We start from the raw sequence: 16,943 nt of genomic DNA on the forward strand, positions 1-16,943 counted from the left end.
TAGAGATTGTTTCTTCCAGATTTCCAGAAGCAAATTCAGAACCTAGGCCGTTATTAATTTATGTGAATGCCTAAGTTAGTAACATGCACTACTAATAAAGAAGCTTTAATGGAAGCTTTTATAATACTTTTGGTTTGTTCTAATGGCCTAGGTTCTGAATTTGCTTAAGTTGTTCTAAGAAGATCATGAAGTCAAATACAATAAGCTTGAGCTGACCTTTTATTTAAACGTGAAGTTGGAAGCTGCCCTTAAGCAAAAAAACCACATGTAAATTGTAAATGCTAGGTTGAGTTCCCAGAGACCTGGAACCAAAATGCACTGGAATAGCAATGCTGGATCCTACACTGCAGTATTCGTTCTCTGTTATTACTATGTATCGCAATGCTTGTGCATAGGTGTATGAGAATGTATGTATTAGGAAATGTGATGCCCAAATTTCATGTTAATTTTCAGTTTTTCTACCTCTTCCTGGAGTACCTTTACTTACTGACTGGTTTTGAAAGCCTGTTCAACTACATCTTACTCTGAAATGAACAAGCAATATACAGGAAAAAATAAGTGAAATAGATTTCAGATGTAAACACTCTTCCATAGGGGAAAGAGAGAGGTAATATTAAAAGTTTGGAAGCTGAACAATTGAGCCTCCAATCCAACATTATATGATGTCCTGCAGCAGGCTGTCACACCCTAATTGCCATTACCCCTTTGTAAATCAGCATGTCCAAGAAACCAATTTGCTGTGATACTTCTTTAATATACATCTTCTCATCTGCCCCACACATACTTCAGTTTGCCATCTGATAATTGGAATTGTGCGGGTAGCAGCCGGTGCCATCTGGCTTGTTAATAAGTAGAGGATAAAATTGCCTAATGCCTTGCTCTACATAAATACAAGAATTACCCTACAAATAAACAGCTCCCAAAAACCTCGGTGATTCGAACAAAAGAAAATAGTGTGGTCCTAGCTCATGAAAAAAGACATTGAAGGGAAGACAAGAAAATGGTGGGAAAGCTTCATCACTTCTGATCTGAAGTTTCAGTGTAACTAAAACATATGGGAAAAATAAGGCAAAATTAAATGTGATAATGCACTTTTCACACCGAAACATATTGGGCCACTATACAAATGATGCAATTAAAACTGCTGCCTTTGGGATCCAAAACCTAAGCTCAATCAACAAAGTACAATTAAAGTTTTTTCATTTAAAACCAGTGAAAGATTTATCATAATGAACCTCAGAATTGAGATAATATGACTTGGGGGCATCAAAGCTAAGCTATAGAAAGCCACATGTCCTACAACACTGAGGTAGAATTGGAAGACTGACATCAGCAGATTTTAGGGCAAAGAAAGGCTTACACCTTCATTTGCATGTGAATGGCCAAGACCATGCAAAATCTTGCATGTAAACAGTGCGGTATTGTAATCAATACTTTAATTAACAGGAAGGCTGTGCAAAGCTGTCTGCATGGGGGAAATAAACTCTGGTCGTGTAAGCGGAATGAGAAAGCCATGCTGTTGTGCTTGCAACCTTCTGGAGCTTGTGCGGGCACCTTATCCACAGGGCCAGGAAGCACGGCCCTGACATGTCCCCTAATCTGGTCATGGAAGAGGTGCCATGGACTACAGCAGCTGGCCCTGCTCATGATGATTGAAGTCATGTTCACTCCCAGGATGGTGAAGGGAGATATCAGCATGCTGTGGGAACAAGGGTGGCCTCCAGCCCTGCTCCAGGAATGGAGGGGACAAGTAAGAAAGCACTGAGGTGGCCTGAGGTCAGGCTGCCTGAGAAGTGCTACCTGGTCTGGAAAAAAGACGCAGAGCGAGCTCCCTAATTCCTGTCCCCAGCAGTCCCCCAAGCAAATCCTGGTTTATGGAGGCAGATGCTCTTGCACTTCTGATTTTATGCTTAGAGTTGCAACAACAAAGCTTAGTGTGCTAAAAGGGCATTGCAAGAACTAATTCCTTTAATTCTCTAAGCCAAGACATTTCGCAGATGAATCAGAGCTAGAAGGTCACTTGTGCTTTTCCAGGAAGCAAGGTCAGTAACTCTGCTTCAGTAACTCTGCTCTTGAAGATGAAATAGCAAACTTGAGAGGATATTTAGTTTGACAGATTAGGAAGATAGGTGTATTTGTAAAACGTGCCTGTTTGGTAAACAGGAGAACTGGTGTAGCCTGGCTCCCTGCGGACTCTTGCCCTTTGTCTCTACTCCAGCACTATCACAATAGTCACTGCTTGTTTACCTGATTTCTTGCTCACCTATTTATATTCACGTATAAGGCTTGCACTGACTATGTATTTTTTTAATACCACATCAGGCACGAAATTGTGGTTCCTTGGCTTAGCTCGTGTTAGTAGGCAGAGCTCTACATTGTGCTGACTGGGAGCTGGTCCTTGCCAAGTGGAATATATAACAGCTGAGCCTTCTTCCACTTCCCTCTTAGAGGGAATGATAATTTCGTTCTTCTAGCAATCAGCTGAATTTTCACAAAATCTGTAGCAACTCAATTACCTTAGTAAAAATGCTTCTACTTTTATAGACTTTGCTTTTGTTGTTTCCAAACTCAGTTTCTGCAGTTTGAAATTGAGTTTCAGAGTAGCAGTGTTAGTGAGAAGATATCTTCAAGGAAAGCAATGTAAGAATTGTAGAATAAAATGAGGACTGAGAATCTCTTAGGAGAAAAAAAAAAAAAAAAAAAGCAAACACCAAACCTAAATGATGGCCTGAATATGAAAACTAATAATATGGATTTTGAAATGGGAAACATGGGGTTTCCTGATGAACCTGCAGAATACAAAGCAGAATCACGCAGAGGACCTAAACCAGAGCCAGCAGGCCTTAAAATGTTAGCTGGCACTAAGAGCTGGATAGAGGATAAAGCGTCTTGTACCAGAAGTATAACGACTGCGATCAAGGCATTTAATATATGGTGGGAGTAATGCAGATATCTTTCATCAAGCACTGTAGTTACTATTTTGAAATTGATAGTACTCATCTAGTCATATAGTAATATTTACCATATGCTCTTATAAATACGCTCTTGCTATTTATCTTTTACTGTGTATGCACACATATGCTATATGCTCTATAGTTGGCATTGTTCTCTCTGGAAGCCCTTTATGGAACGTATGTAGATCATTGCCTTGTTTCATGGATGTGAAAACAGAGCTCAACTTAAGTATTTCACTCAGAGTTACCCAAATGGCTGAGCGGGGGCTACATCTGGATTTCTTAGGATGAGGTTTAATAATGTCTTCTGGAAAACTCCAGACATCTACTCAGGCTACAGCTGATACTAAAGTGCTTTTGTGATAAGCATTTGTGGAAAGAGCTGAGCTGCAGGGTATAAAGCTTGTGTTACATTCTTCTCTTAAGGATTTTGACTTACACTTTTTCCCCAATAGGTTTTCATGATCTTTTTAAAACCTTCATTCTTTCCCTAAAATCTTTTTGACAGGACATCAGGATTAAATAAACTGATTTTATTTCCCAATTCTAGACAAGTCCCTCCCAAAGGAACCTAAGCTCATCCTGCTTCCAAAGGATCAAATGAATTTCATCCCAATAAATTTGAATCATTCAAAATCAGCATTGAATGCAACTCCTAAATCCAAATTTTGTTTATTGTGTCCAAAGCAGGCAGGGGGTGCACATGAGAGCATCTGTATAACTGTAATTAAAGAAGATTGTTGGCAAGATACTTTAAGCCAAAGCTCCAACTTCAGCAATAATAACAACGAGAGAATTGTTTGGACAGATGATTTTTTTTCAGTTAAATAAAGAAACTAAGGTTTGGCCCTAATTAGAGGGGAGGGGAAATTACTGTTTTGTTGTCTGTCAGAACGTAAAAAAAAATATATGCTGAGACAGTAAAAGAGGAGTTGGGCAAGAGACAGAGTTAAGCTTGGGATATGTCAAGATATTAAACTCTTCTATACCTTCAGATACCTGCTGGGACTTTTCTGCTGCTCTGTAAATGCAAATAAATATTAACTTGATATACATAAAGATACTATAAAATAATAATGTAAAGACTTGATAGCTAGTTATTTGGACTGCTGAGGTGAAGGGAATTCAGAAAGGACCATGCTTGGCAAAAATATCTGGGCCTGTAGCTTCTAAAAATGAGGATCCCTTGAAGGGATGTAAAACTGGGCATTAAAACCACTAGCTGGTTTGGAAAAAAAATAGTGCAGTTATAGTTTCAGGAGCCAATAAAAGCATCCAAAGTAGTGATTGTAATTAAATAACTGAAAAGTCCTGAGATGTACTTGGACAATGTCCCTGGGAACATTTGTTAAGAATGAAGAGCAGTTGAAGCAATTTGTACTATGAAGTCAGACAGGAAATGAGACTAATCCATAATGAAATTATCTGTAAGCTTGTCTGTCTAAGACTACAGCAAAAGAGGCAGAAGCAAACCAAGCCAGAATGAGATATTGAAAGGTAACAAAACTAGGTCACTGCCCTACATTACACAAAAGCTAACTGGAGCTCTATCATCCCACAGTATCCCAAGCAAGATGAACAGGATATTGCCCATTGCAAATCTCCTAGCAGTTTCTGCATAGTGCAGCTGCATAAATCATAAGGCAAACATTAAGAATTGTGGAAATACGAAAGTATGCAGAATATATAGCGCTGAAAGAACACAGAGGAAGGCTAAAGGAGCTGACTTATGCCTAACGCTGTGCCATTGGATAGTCACTAATTCTCATCAAAAAACTTTGAGACTTAAGACAGAAAGAGAGAAAAAAATAAAGGATGGTATGAGTAAGAGGAAGAGGCTCTGAGTGGAAAAATCATGATATAATTAGCTAGATACACTAAACCATCAAGGAAGAAGAGGTTCCTAATTAGTAAATAGAAATATAATTGCAGTAGAAAACAGAATCTGATTTCTATACCACAGACTCAAAAACCTGTGTCATGGTCTGTTAAGAGACAGGATAGTCTTCCGGAGATGAATGGTGGCAAATATTGACTATTCTTTCTTCTCTTTGATATTTAAAATTTAAATTCCAATTAAGTTAATTCAATCAATACAAGTTACATGTATTTACTGAATTAGTAACTGTTCTTTCCCTTTTATAGGCATAAATATAAACAATAATTAAAAATGAAAACTTGAGAAGATGAGAATGGTTTTAAAGATTAATTGATGCAAAAGTTTCACACACGCACGTACATACACACACACACACAATGTTAGATTAATAACAAATCTGGATGAACTGTTCACATAATTCAGTTTAAATGGAGGAAGACCATCATTTTAGTGCTGATGAAATAAACCTAATCAGAACAATTTGTTTAAAAATGAATCCAGGTTCGGTGTTCAGGTAAGCGCAATTTAATCAATTAATTTGTGGATGTCTTATTTCTGATCTAAAACATCTAGGAAAAATGTTTGTTTGTTCACACTCCTTTAACTCAGATTTCTAGAAGCATTTGAGAATACAGGACTGTTTTCTCAGGAGTGTATAAAAAACAGCGTCCTCATGTCATTGCCATTCCCATAATTTATAAATAACAGATATTTAGAATCATCACAGATCTTTGAAAAAAACAGTCATGAGGAACTGTTTTTTTTTTTTTTTAACAATAAGGTCTTTTAATTTTGTAATTTGAATTTAGGGGCTCAGACAAAATTTTGCGTCTGAAAATTTTGCCTGTGGTCTCTATTTGTTTAGCACTGTGGCAAATTGCTAAGGGAAACCTATTTCTGTTTCATCTGTGATGTGCAAGAAGTCAGAAGAAGCTATTATTTTAGCACCTGATGAGTAATATATATAGATGTGCACAAATCTGCGGATCTACAGCTAAAGCTAAAGAGCTATTTTAAAGGACCCTGAAAAATTATTTTATATTAGTTGAGAAATATGATCTAAATCACTACTAGTTACCTGAGAATTGTTTTGTGCTGTCTTTTGATAAATCTCCTGGAGAAAAAGAAAAACTCAACTTCAGCTGAGTATAACTTACCACAATATGACTGGCTCCACCTGGGAACCAACCTCTTGGCATAGAAGTTGAAGCCGAGAGACTTGAATCCAGAATATCCATTACCTGGGGTATCCAGAATTCATGTCATGGTGGAAGTATTGAATTTCTGATACATTTTTAAACTCTGAAGATATCAGTTTTTCTAGTGTCAGAGTCCATTTTGCATTTTCTGACTACGTATGGTCAAAAAAATACTGATCAGCTACTTCATGAGTTGCAAGTTTTCCATACATTCCAATAAAGATTATTCTTGAGCTATCTATACAGGAAGTCAGAACCTGAGATAAGAAATACTGCTGAAGACACCAGCACAATTCCTAAATAAAACTGTATTGCTTTCTCTACCACTAACAGTGAAAAAGAGAGTCCATTAGATACTGCAAATATTGTCTTTCTCAAAACAGCAGATTTTCATTTGTGCAATGCCTAAGCACTGCAAATCTCAGCAGAAAATTATACTCGAACAGCGGGCGGTTCTGAACTGTTGGAAACTTCACAATGGCTTTTATGTTTAAACATCATTTAGCAGCTGTTAAAGGTCAGCACAAATCCTCTACTTTATCAGTATAAATGAAGTCTACAACTGCCAAGAAAAGAATACATTAAACAATGCAGTGGTTATTTTCTTGATTTTTCCCCCCCCTTCAGAAGTGAAAAGGACCTCTTAGGCAGCTCCATTTTTCTCCTCCTTATTTCAAATTGACAAAGTAAAACACTAATTAAATTATTTATACCAGAAATTTACTTACAGGGATGACACATTTTGTACACAAAGCAAGTAAAACATCTGACACATTGTATAGTGCCAGGTGCACTTATGAATGTGTAATACAAGTCAGCATCTAGAGGCTAAAAACCCCAACAAACGTGCTGCAGTGTTTCATTATCAATTTTATTTCCTACCATACACCAAATGTACAGCACAGAACACAATTTTGTTGCTTTGATGTAAGAAATATTAATTGTATGAAGAAACAGTATACAAACTACTCCAAATTAAAAAAATGCATACATCGTTGCTCTTTACAAAAGGTCTAATTTACAGTATAGCTCATCAATGAAGTTAAACACAAAAAAGAAAAACAGCAAAAAAAAATCAGTGCACATTACAAAACACATCAAGTACAAGGGAGGCAAATAAATACAAATGTACTTCACAGAACATCCTGAGCAAACAACCAAACACAGATAAATTAACCTGAAGCCATAATAAATCATAATAATAAATACATAGGTCAGTAAGAGATCTTTTTAATTAAATAAAATATATAACAAATTTGTTAAAATATTTAGTAAATTAAATTTTAGTCTTCGTAATGAGTGAACTCATTTTGTATGCATTTAACAAGTATAGCAAATGTTTGCTTTTTTTTTGTAAGTACAATCACTTTAATAGCAAATTTTTGTTTGGTGTCCTCCTATTTATATTAGACAACACATATAGTAGCTTTTGAAAAAATCAATTTAAAAATAAATACAGCTTCTAAGAACATACATTTTCCCCTGTCTAAACTAAAGTTGGAGAGTTGAGTCAACCCTCAAACAAAAAGCAAGCCCCACCCAATGCAGAACAGTGACCACAGTGCATAAGAGTTGAATCACTTTTGAATAGTACTTTTGTGCAGGAACAGTAATAATATAATTGTATATGTCAAGCCTATGAATGCCATCATATTCAATCTAAATATAAATGAGGCTAATAAAAATAAACACTTTAATTATAGCACGGAAAAATTAAACACACGCTAGATCCATGTATACATTTACACTGAGGCACATATGCACATGAGGTGTGTGTGCATACAAAAAAGGCAGTTTAGCTGGTTGTTTATACCTTTTTCTTAAAAAAAATAAATATAAAAAAAACTTTTGAAACAATGCTTAAGTACTTACAATCCCTGAAATAGACATTGCCTCTGTTATAGCAACCACTTGTTTCTGACGGAGCAGAAACTCGGAAAACCCAAACCCAGGCTAAGCACATGCCAAGGAACGCATTGGTCCTGCTATGCACGTGTGTGTCCCTATCTCTGTGTGTCCCTACGTCCTGCAGCGCTCCGTACTCTACTGAAAGACTGGCCACATAGTCAGCATCTGACTAGCCTTAGTGAGCAAGAAGGGGGAGAAACCAATCTTTGTGTTGCTATAGATCGTTTAAAGAGAAAAGCAACCACCGCTGCGCTGGAGGAAAGTTCTTCTCCAGACTGTTGCCTTTTCAGCTTCTGTGAATTCAAGCCAGTATTAAATGCCATTTCAGGGGAAATGTTGTTGATTAACTATTATGTACAAAATCTTCAGCTTGCGATGTGTTTGCACTTTTCAAATACAAATCCATAGCAATACTGGTCACTTGGTTAAAACCTCAACATCTCGTACTACAAAAGTACCAGTCCTATCAAATTATCTTTCTTGTTTAATCATCCTTTCTTCCATGAACTAAATTGGAAAAAAAATTATATCGTTAAAATAATTCTGAAGTTCTCCTGAAACATTTTAAATAACCATCCACATAGGCTAAATCACACAGCCAAGTGCTTTGCTGATTGCTATATTTCATTATTGCTAACGTATTCTTTAACACATTGTTTTCCAGTACACTGTGCTTTTAAGAGCCCAAGTTACCCACTAGTGGGCACCATTTATCTTCTCATTCCATGCATCTTCACATCTCATGTTACTGCAAACCCATTTCTGATACAAAGCCATTATAAAAAAGCAGGATGTGAGGAAAATAAAACTGGAACCACAGTTCAGTCGTTTGTTACTTTCATAGTTTTTTCTTCCTGTACAAACCCAGCAAGTTATTTAATTTACAGTATAACTTTCAGTCTATTTAAAATCCCATTGGAAAATAAATTAATAAACATATTTGTAAAAATATGGCAGGCCGCAAAAATGCTGTTAAAAGATAAAAAAAACAACTCTTTGATTAGAAATAAATAAAAAATATAAAAAATAGTTGCACACACTTTTTTACATTCACTTTACAAAAACTGAGTGCAAAAGAAGGAAAAAAAAAAGGAATTGTACTGAAATAAATACAATATACTAACAGAGTGCATTGCTGTTAATACAAATAGTCTGTTGTGTTTTTCTTCTTTTTTATGTCAACTGGGAAAAAAATTAGTGCAATGTTGCAATTGTAAATGCAGCATGGCAACCTACGCCCCTTAGCAGTACATGAACTCCTAACAGATCCATCTGGAGTTTACTGCTGTTAAGTAATTTCTGTTGCCCAGCAGCTTTCACATCCTACACATGGATGCCCTTCACTGCCTGTTTGATACTTTCCAGCAGAGCTTTGCATTCGGGGGAATAGTCCCGTTCCAGATTGCTGTACATGTCTGTGAGTGTATTTACATATGCTTCGAAATTCTGCTCACTGATTGGCCCCTAAGTGAAGACAAAACAGAATATAATTGTAAGAGATAAAAATAAGGAAAATAATAATAAAATAATAAGAATAATAAAAACAACCCACAACCAATTCCAAAGCATGGAAAAGCAGTGACATGGCAACAGGGCAAATGCCAAAACATGACAGTCATCCAAATTAATGGAGGGTTTGTAGAAGGGAAGGGAGGTTCATCTGTTGGTGGATCTAGATCTAGAGATCTAGGTATCCTGATGGATTTGGTCTGTGTCTGCAAATAAGACAAATAGAACCTGGAGGTTCTGAGCAATAGGCTGAGCTTTGCTCTCTCTAGAAAATCACAGCACTGAGTTGGTTCAAATAGATGGACATTTTGATCTATGAATGAAACAACCTTAAGGATTCTTTGTCAGGCAGTTCTCATGCCTCATACATGATGGAGAGTCAGAGAGGCAAACAGGGCAAATGTCTCTCTTGCACAGTGTTGTACAGGGCAGAGACAGCAGTGTCAGCACAGTCCTGGAAGCAACTGAGTGTGAGCATGCAGAGTCCCCCAGGGTCACTCATCTAGAATCTCTGAATTAGCCTAAGCAGAGCTCTTTGCTAACACAGCTACAGTGCTCCTGCTGCTCCCTGAGCTTGCTCATCTGCTTCAGGTGCAGGCAAAATAGTCCCACAGAAGGTGTGAATCTCCTGGCTGTAGTCTTACCATCTGTGGAAGCTGAATGTCAGCAAGGCTGGAGATGAGGGCTTGGCTCAAGCCAGCTAACTCCTTCAGCAGACTCTCATTGTTCTGCTCTATAAGTTTGTTCTCTTCTTCTATTGTTTTCAAATTGCTCTCCATAGATGTGATCTAAAAATCAGACACAAACAAAGAGAACATTGGTGCGGAATGAACCCAAACTGATAGTCACATAATTGTCAAAGGACACACAATGGATTGGAAATTGAGGTACTTTTAGGATTAATATAATTTCTCCACAGAATATTGACCTCAGGTAGAAGTCATACTCATTCTGAGCTGACAGACTTCACAAGGAAACCCTCTATCAGCAAGGTGCTAATGGCCAGAGGAGTGCTGCTGGTGGCTGCATAGGGTGTAGAGCAAGAATCCTGTCCACAGGTATTGGGGCCACCTTCTCCTCATCAGGACTACATACCTCTGCACTGCTTAGATCTGCCTCTTGCTGTGACCAGTTTAGCTCCCTTTGCTATCCTGGAATGCACACTGAGAACACACTGAGAACATCCTCACCATGCAGAATTCCTTCACGCCTGCCTGAGGTGATGAAGTGCTGGGAAAATCCACTACAACTTTGCTTCTGGAGAGTGCTCACAGAAGCCTAACACCGGGGCAAGTTAGATTAAAAGGAGGCAGAGCAAAGATACTTATAGGACATGCTCCTTCAAATGCAGTTAAACTCAAGAGCTGCTGGTTGGACTGCCTTCAGCAGGCAGTAATTCAGAGGAGAGGAAACCTGTGCTTGCATAAATCAAGAAATGTATCTGTGCCAAGAGCACAGTGTTCTCTAGAGAGAGCTGAAAAAAACTGTCCAGAGACACTGAAAAACATTGCAGTGCAATTTGGGGTGGATGTCCCACACACTCTGCAGTGTAAGGCCAGGCAATTTGGATTCAGCACAGGTGAGAAAAACTTCACTCATATTTACACCATAAAAGCCACCGCTATTATAAAAACAGCACAGGCATCACTGTACACATTCCAATGTGGTGTCAATAAAGAGGGGTGTACTGTGTTACACTCAGTTAGTTTTGGTAAGTTTATAGTTGCACTGGGTTTCCAGATCTGTTCCCACTTAAGAATACCTTTTTTTTTTTCCCTAATCTTTCACTGTTCCTAACCTATTTAATAGGTTCCTGCTTTTGTTTTTGCCTGGTTTACCAGGTGAACTACCAGGTGTATATGGCAGTCTCTGCATGGATGAACATATTCAACTCACTGAATAGAACTACAATCAGCATCTTAAGGCTAATTTACTCTTCCTGGCATACAAAAGAATGAAAGAGAATGACTCTTTTCCATAGCTCCCCATCAAACTAATCTACAGGTCAGCAAAAGTCATCCATTCTTCACCAGGTGTTACCTGGAGGCAAAATTCAAACTATTTGAATAAATGACAGTGGGTGAATTGAATTAGGGAAATTTTCTAAGGCACAGAGAGATGGAAACATAGTCAACTCGCATAACAGTACAAGGGTGCTCATAAGAAGTAACGGAAGCTCTTATGGCAGTCATGAGATTCTGCATAGTTTGGTCAACATAAGTTTGGTCAACAAAGGAAAATGCACGTTTTGTTTAGTAAATATGGTTTTCCTGCTTGCCAAGATTAGCTCCAAACTCTCTCAAACTTATCCTGTTGCAGGTTTTCATGACAATACTAAGGACAAGGATTCTTATTTAGAGAAAACAAACAAACAAACAAAACTTTACAAAAACCATGTAGGACTTCTGCAGTCTTAAATGCTGCAGAGTGATGGGAAAACATGTGAGCACAAGAATAAATCTATTTAAATATGACATTTAGATGTATAAGAAAAGTTTGAACTCTTTGCTTTGATTTTATACCTGTGTTTGAAGTTTCATCATGTCAGCTTCAATTTTAAGATTGGATTCATTCAGTTCTTTTATTTCCTCATCCAGGTGTCTGATTTCTTCATCACTCTCAATGCCTGCAAACAGTTGAAAGTACCATGGTCAGTTTTAAAGTGTCCACATGTAAAAGTATATAAAAGTAATATGGTGGGTTACATATTACTGGACAAGAGGAAAATAACAGGCTTTCTGGTCAAATAATTGATCTTTAAACAGCCTCTTACTTTGGTTTTACTGTCAAAACTGTTGGCTAGTTGTAAAACTATTAGCTTGTAAGGGCCAAGTAATGCTTTCTGAAATTTCATGTTTCTCAGTTCACATTTATTTTTTTTTTAGTGCAACTTGCATCCACAAGCTGGAGAGTAGAGAGAGGAAAAGTGCTGGAAATGCTCAGAAAGAGAAAAGTCTATCACACAAAATGAGTGAGTATTAACAAGGCCTTTTTAGGTTTAAAACAAACATAGGGGCAATCCTTCCTTTGCACTGAAAACTTCAGGGTAACATCTCCACTGGTATAAGCTGGCTGACTTTAATAGGCTGAATTATACTTGCTACTGAGCTTGCAAGAATCTCTGTGGGGACTAATATCTATAAGGAATAACTTGAAGAAGCACAGCCTTAGTTATGAACGAATGCTTAAATGATGGCAAAATGGAAACTGCTTTACCAAGTAGTAAAGAAAAGATCCTCAGATCTTTAATGAAAGGCTTTTCCTCAATAATACTGAGCAGCTACAAGTGGCAATCCATCTCCCGCTTTCTGCTTGGTATCACTCTGAGATCACCTCTGCTTAGAGGTTATTACCGCTGTCATTGCTACTGCTTTTAAGACCTGACTCCTGATCTGAGCCTACTAGGGACCCAACATGTGGCATCAGCAAGCAGCTGTCTCTATTCCAGTGATTAGTTGGATAGAGAGCAGGGCACAGCAGAACAAATTCATTTTCCAAAGATAATAAAGCCATTTTACTCAGCAGTAAGAGGCACAAAAACAAAGACTCTCTAATCCTGGCTCAGTGTCCAACTCTTCCAACAATCTGAGCTATGCTGCATAACAAAGTAGGCTCTACTTACTTCCTCCTATACGTGTTTGGTAACTGTTCCTTTATTTTGCTATATGTGTTAGGAATATCATGAAAGTACTGCACAGAAACTAAACCACACAGGATTCAAGATAGGGAGATGAATCAATTTCTGCATGCAATATTCACCCCTTCTTACTTTAATCATTAGTTAGCTAGTGATTCAGAGCTGTAACTGATACAATATTACTAATAACAGTATTTAAAACATCCTTAAATCAAAAAAACAAACAAACAAACAAACAAACAAACAAACAACGGCAAGAAGTACTGAGGTAAGGTACCACAAATGCTGAGCTATCATGATGTAAATAAGAATTTCATAATCTCTCATGCAAAGATTTTTGTTATTGAAGTTTTGTTATTACTAGAGACAACTGAAAGGAGAGAGAATTAATGCCAGAATGGCATAAAGGGGCATGTGGATAAATGGAAGTCAGAGCCCTTCTATCTAAATAAATGTCACCATCTTTTACAAATTTCCTTACCACCACTTGCTTTAAGCTTTATAGTCATTAATTCTTCCGAAATTTTGCCCTTTTTTATGGCTTGTGCGTTCAGAGGACAACCAGACAGGCTGAAAAGGAAAGGGAAAGAAACATTAGCACCCACTTGAAAATGGCAGCAATCTTTTCAGGCAATATTATTATGCACTTGGTCAGACCTCTGTACCTAAGGTCACATCTGTATCTCCATTATAGCATAGCTTCAAGGATTGACACAACTCATAAAGTGCTATTTAACTGTATATTCCAGCTTGAAAAATGACACAGAAATCTCATCCCACAAATAAACAACTCTTAAGCACATTTAGGAATATCTAAATAGCAGTGGGAGCTATTATTCAGTTACGTGATGAAGTATTTACAGAATTTTTGAAGTACCATCACTTTTAAATAAAAACTTTCTATAGTTTTTAATGAAGTGTTAAGCTTCGAAGGAGATGGGAAGTATAGTCCTTTAAAATGGCAGGTGTACCATTCTTAAAAAAAGAAAATGCAGTTAATGGGATGATTTCCAATGTGCACAACTATTGTATCATTTTGTTGATAAATAATAATAATCAATATAATAATAATTCTGGATATGCCTTATAGACTGTAATAGCTTTTCTGAATGGTTCTATTATATAGTCGGTTTGCTTTTTAACCACTGTTCATATTAAATTACATTTTGCTATTTCAAAGCTTACAATTTCATCAGCTGGTAATTATCTGAAGCAATTTTTATAGCCCACTAAAGGCCTAAAATGAATTAAACTGACTTAGTGCTATCTTAATAAATAACAAAGAAAAAATACCCACATGCTGATTTACATTCAGATGTAGTCAAGTAAGGAGTAAAACAAAATTTTGTCCAAATAGTAGAATGGTTGTTTTTTTTTCTTATTTCTACAAAACCACCAAAGATTCTAACAAGTATGGTGCTTCTACACAGACAACAAGCTTCTGCAAGCTTAAATTAACATCACATTTGCTTAGCTAAAATCTATATAGAGGGACATAATGTTTCTCCAGATTTATAATACTGTTTTTTTTTTAGTTCTGTTCAGAGCAAAAAAAATAATCAGAAGAATGTCTAAAAGCCACAGGTGACTTGTTAGCCTTCAGGAGTGCTAGCTTGGACAGTATGTCCAAAACTATATTAAGGACCCCATTTTAACTAACATGTTCTTGAATGTCTTCCAGCCTTAAGGAGGATATGAATCATCTGTAAGATGAGTCAGAACCAGCTAACAGTTTTGCTTCAACTTATCCTATTGATTAGCATGAATTAAACAGCATGGCATATCAGTCATAATGTTGAAGTACTAGGCAAACCCACTGCTACGGGGGTTTCTCTCTGTTACAAACTGTTGGGTGCCCCCATATCTTTCCGCATGAGCTGTTCACGACTCTTCTGTGAATTTATCACTCAGCATTCCTAGAATGTGTTGATTCAATTTCATCCATTATATAGTGGAGGAACTAATAGAAAGGGGCCAAAATCAATATTCAGATTGCTGAGAATTTCACCTAAGAACTTGTAGTATTTCTTCCTGCATAGATGTCTTTGACAGTTGGGAGCCATCCAATAGCAAACACTACATAGGGAGACTCGGCTGCAAAGTAAACACTCTCTGTATCAGATGGATTTGAAAACAGATCACCCAAAGTTTAGGGCAGCGCTCTAACAACAGATCAAAAGAGCTCTGTATGACCACGTATTACTCTGGAGTTTGCATCCGAAGAAATATTAACCAATTCTAGGAGTGAGCTGGAGTGGGCAGGGGCAGAGCCACAATAGGACTTCCAAGCTTGTGACTAAGATGGAAAAAGATGAAAATCAGGAGTGGCTCACCAAATCAAACCCAAGGGTCAAAGGAAAAGGAAGAGTAAGAGTAATGGAACTTGCTGGAGGACCATTAAACACCAGATTTCATAGGCTGTGATTTTTGACAGACAGTTCTGCCGAATCAGACTGAACCATCTTGGATACTCTTGTGTTGGAGAAGTTAGTTCAGACTGTTAGAAAGAAAGCAAAGGAGGGATAAAATATAGATTTAATTCCTGATAGGCATGGAAGATCAAACTTCACCAGGTAATAATTCTGCTTCTATAGCCAGATTCTTTGATTATTATGGAGTGAATAGGTTCAAGTGATATTAGGGTTTTCGCGGTAATATGTAAAATAATAGTGATTATTTTTACTGTTTATATGTGTGATTCCCACTCTAGAGGTATTTTTTTCTTTGCAAAACTTAATCTTAAAACCTCTGTAATATATATGAATTCTGCATTGTTACTTTTTGTTTGGCTTTAGTTGTTTAAATACAAACTTTATGAAAATAGCTTTTTCCATTGATGTAATGATGAAATGAATGCAGCCAGAGCTCTTGCCAAATCCTTTCTGCTAACTTGTCAAAGACACTTGCATTTTATGTATAGGATATACAGATATAACTCCATATTTGTCTAGGAATGAACTCTATTAAATTTTTAATCACACTGAAACTATGTTCAGACAAAACAAAGAATATGGAAGGTCACATTGCAATGGGAATGCAAAAAAGAGTTGAAAGTTCATCCCAACCCTCTCAAAGTTTCTATCCCATACTACTTCAGTTGCAGCATAAACCACACTGTTACTTTAAAGACTACAACACAATTTATGTAGACTATAGCCTCAAAGGTTGCCAACTGATCAGCAGATTGTTAGGAAAAGTAAAAAGAGAAAACACAAAGTTATACCTTCTGTGGGTGACAAAAACATTATTAACATGACCCAGCCCGTTGCAGCCCGGCAAAGGACAGTGTGGCAGCTCTTGTTTGTTCAGTTTCCAGGATAGTGAAGACCCATTGACGGGATTCTCCTTCTGTCTCTTGGCAGCCAAAGGACAACCAGAAGCAGTGCGGTGAGAAGTGTATTTACCTGATATGTGACCTTGGCCATCACAGCCTATCACTGGACATCTACAGAAACACAGTAAAAGAACCCCTTTTTTAATAGGATAGAGCAGGTGAAGACAATCTCAAGAAAATACGAGAAAACAATTCCAGTTGTCTGTGCCACTTACATTGATGTGTTGAAATGTGGTCCCAAGAGATATGCTGTACCTAAGCATTCATTAATGTCAAGCTGAGCTTTAGGTGTTCAGCTTATTTCAATCTTAGGCAATTTAAAACAGTTATACAGCCTAAGGAACTAGAACATTAATTTAGATAGTATTTTACCAGAAATGAAAACCGAAATTCTACCAGAGGTAATAAATCACTCTTTTGCAAGTATGTGAAAAGCCAGTATTCTCTTTTCTCTATATATTTTCCTGGCACAAAGCAGAGATTGGGTTTCTGCAGTTGGAAAACTTGTATTATCACATGCAAA

At 37.2% G+C, this 16,943-nt stretch overlaps 1 protein-coding gene across 1 annotated transcript in view; it reads right to left on the reverse strand.

Moving 5' to 3' along the window:
• Window positions 1-6,882: 6,882 nt before the first annotated feature.
• ST18 (ST18 C2H2C-type zinc finger transcription factor) overlaps window positions 6,883-16,943 on the reverse strand; it is a 74,875-nt gene continuing 64,814 nt past the window's right edge. Inside the window, exons 17-21 of the mRNA XM_010216011.2 lie at window positions 16,310-16,531; window positions 13,568-13,656; window positions 11,972-12,075; window positions 10,094-10,237; window positions 6,883-9,404 (exon numbers count right to left, since the gene is read on the reverse strand). Of these exons, the coding sequence (XP_010214313.1) occupies window positions 9,264-9,404; window positions 10,094-10,237; window positions 11,972-12,075; window positions 13,568-13,656; window positions 16,310-16,531 (700 nt within the window). The 3' untranslated portion in view covers window positions 6,883-9,263. The remainder of the gene's footprint in view (window positions 9,405-10,093; window positions 10,238-11,971; window positions 12,076-13,567; window positions 13,657-16,309; window positions 16,532-16,943) is intronic.

The sequence above is a fragment of the Tinamus guttatus genome, unplaced genomic scaffold, assembly GCF_059628265.1.
Source record: "Tinamus guttatus ecotype Peru unplaced genomic scaffold, ASM5962826v1 Tinamus_guttatus_pri_ptg000056l, whole genome shotgun sequence".
In the NCBI taxonomy this organism is placed as follows: Eukaryota; Metazoa; Chordata; class Aves; order Tinamiformes; family Tinamidae; genus Tinamus; species Tinamus guttatus.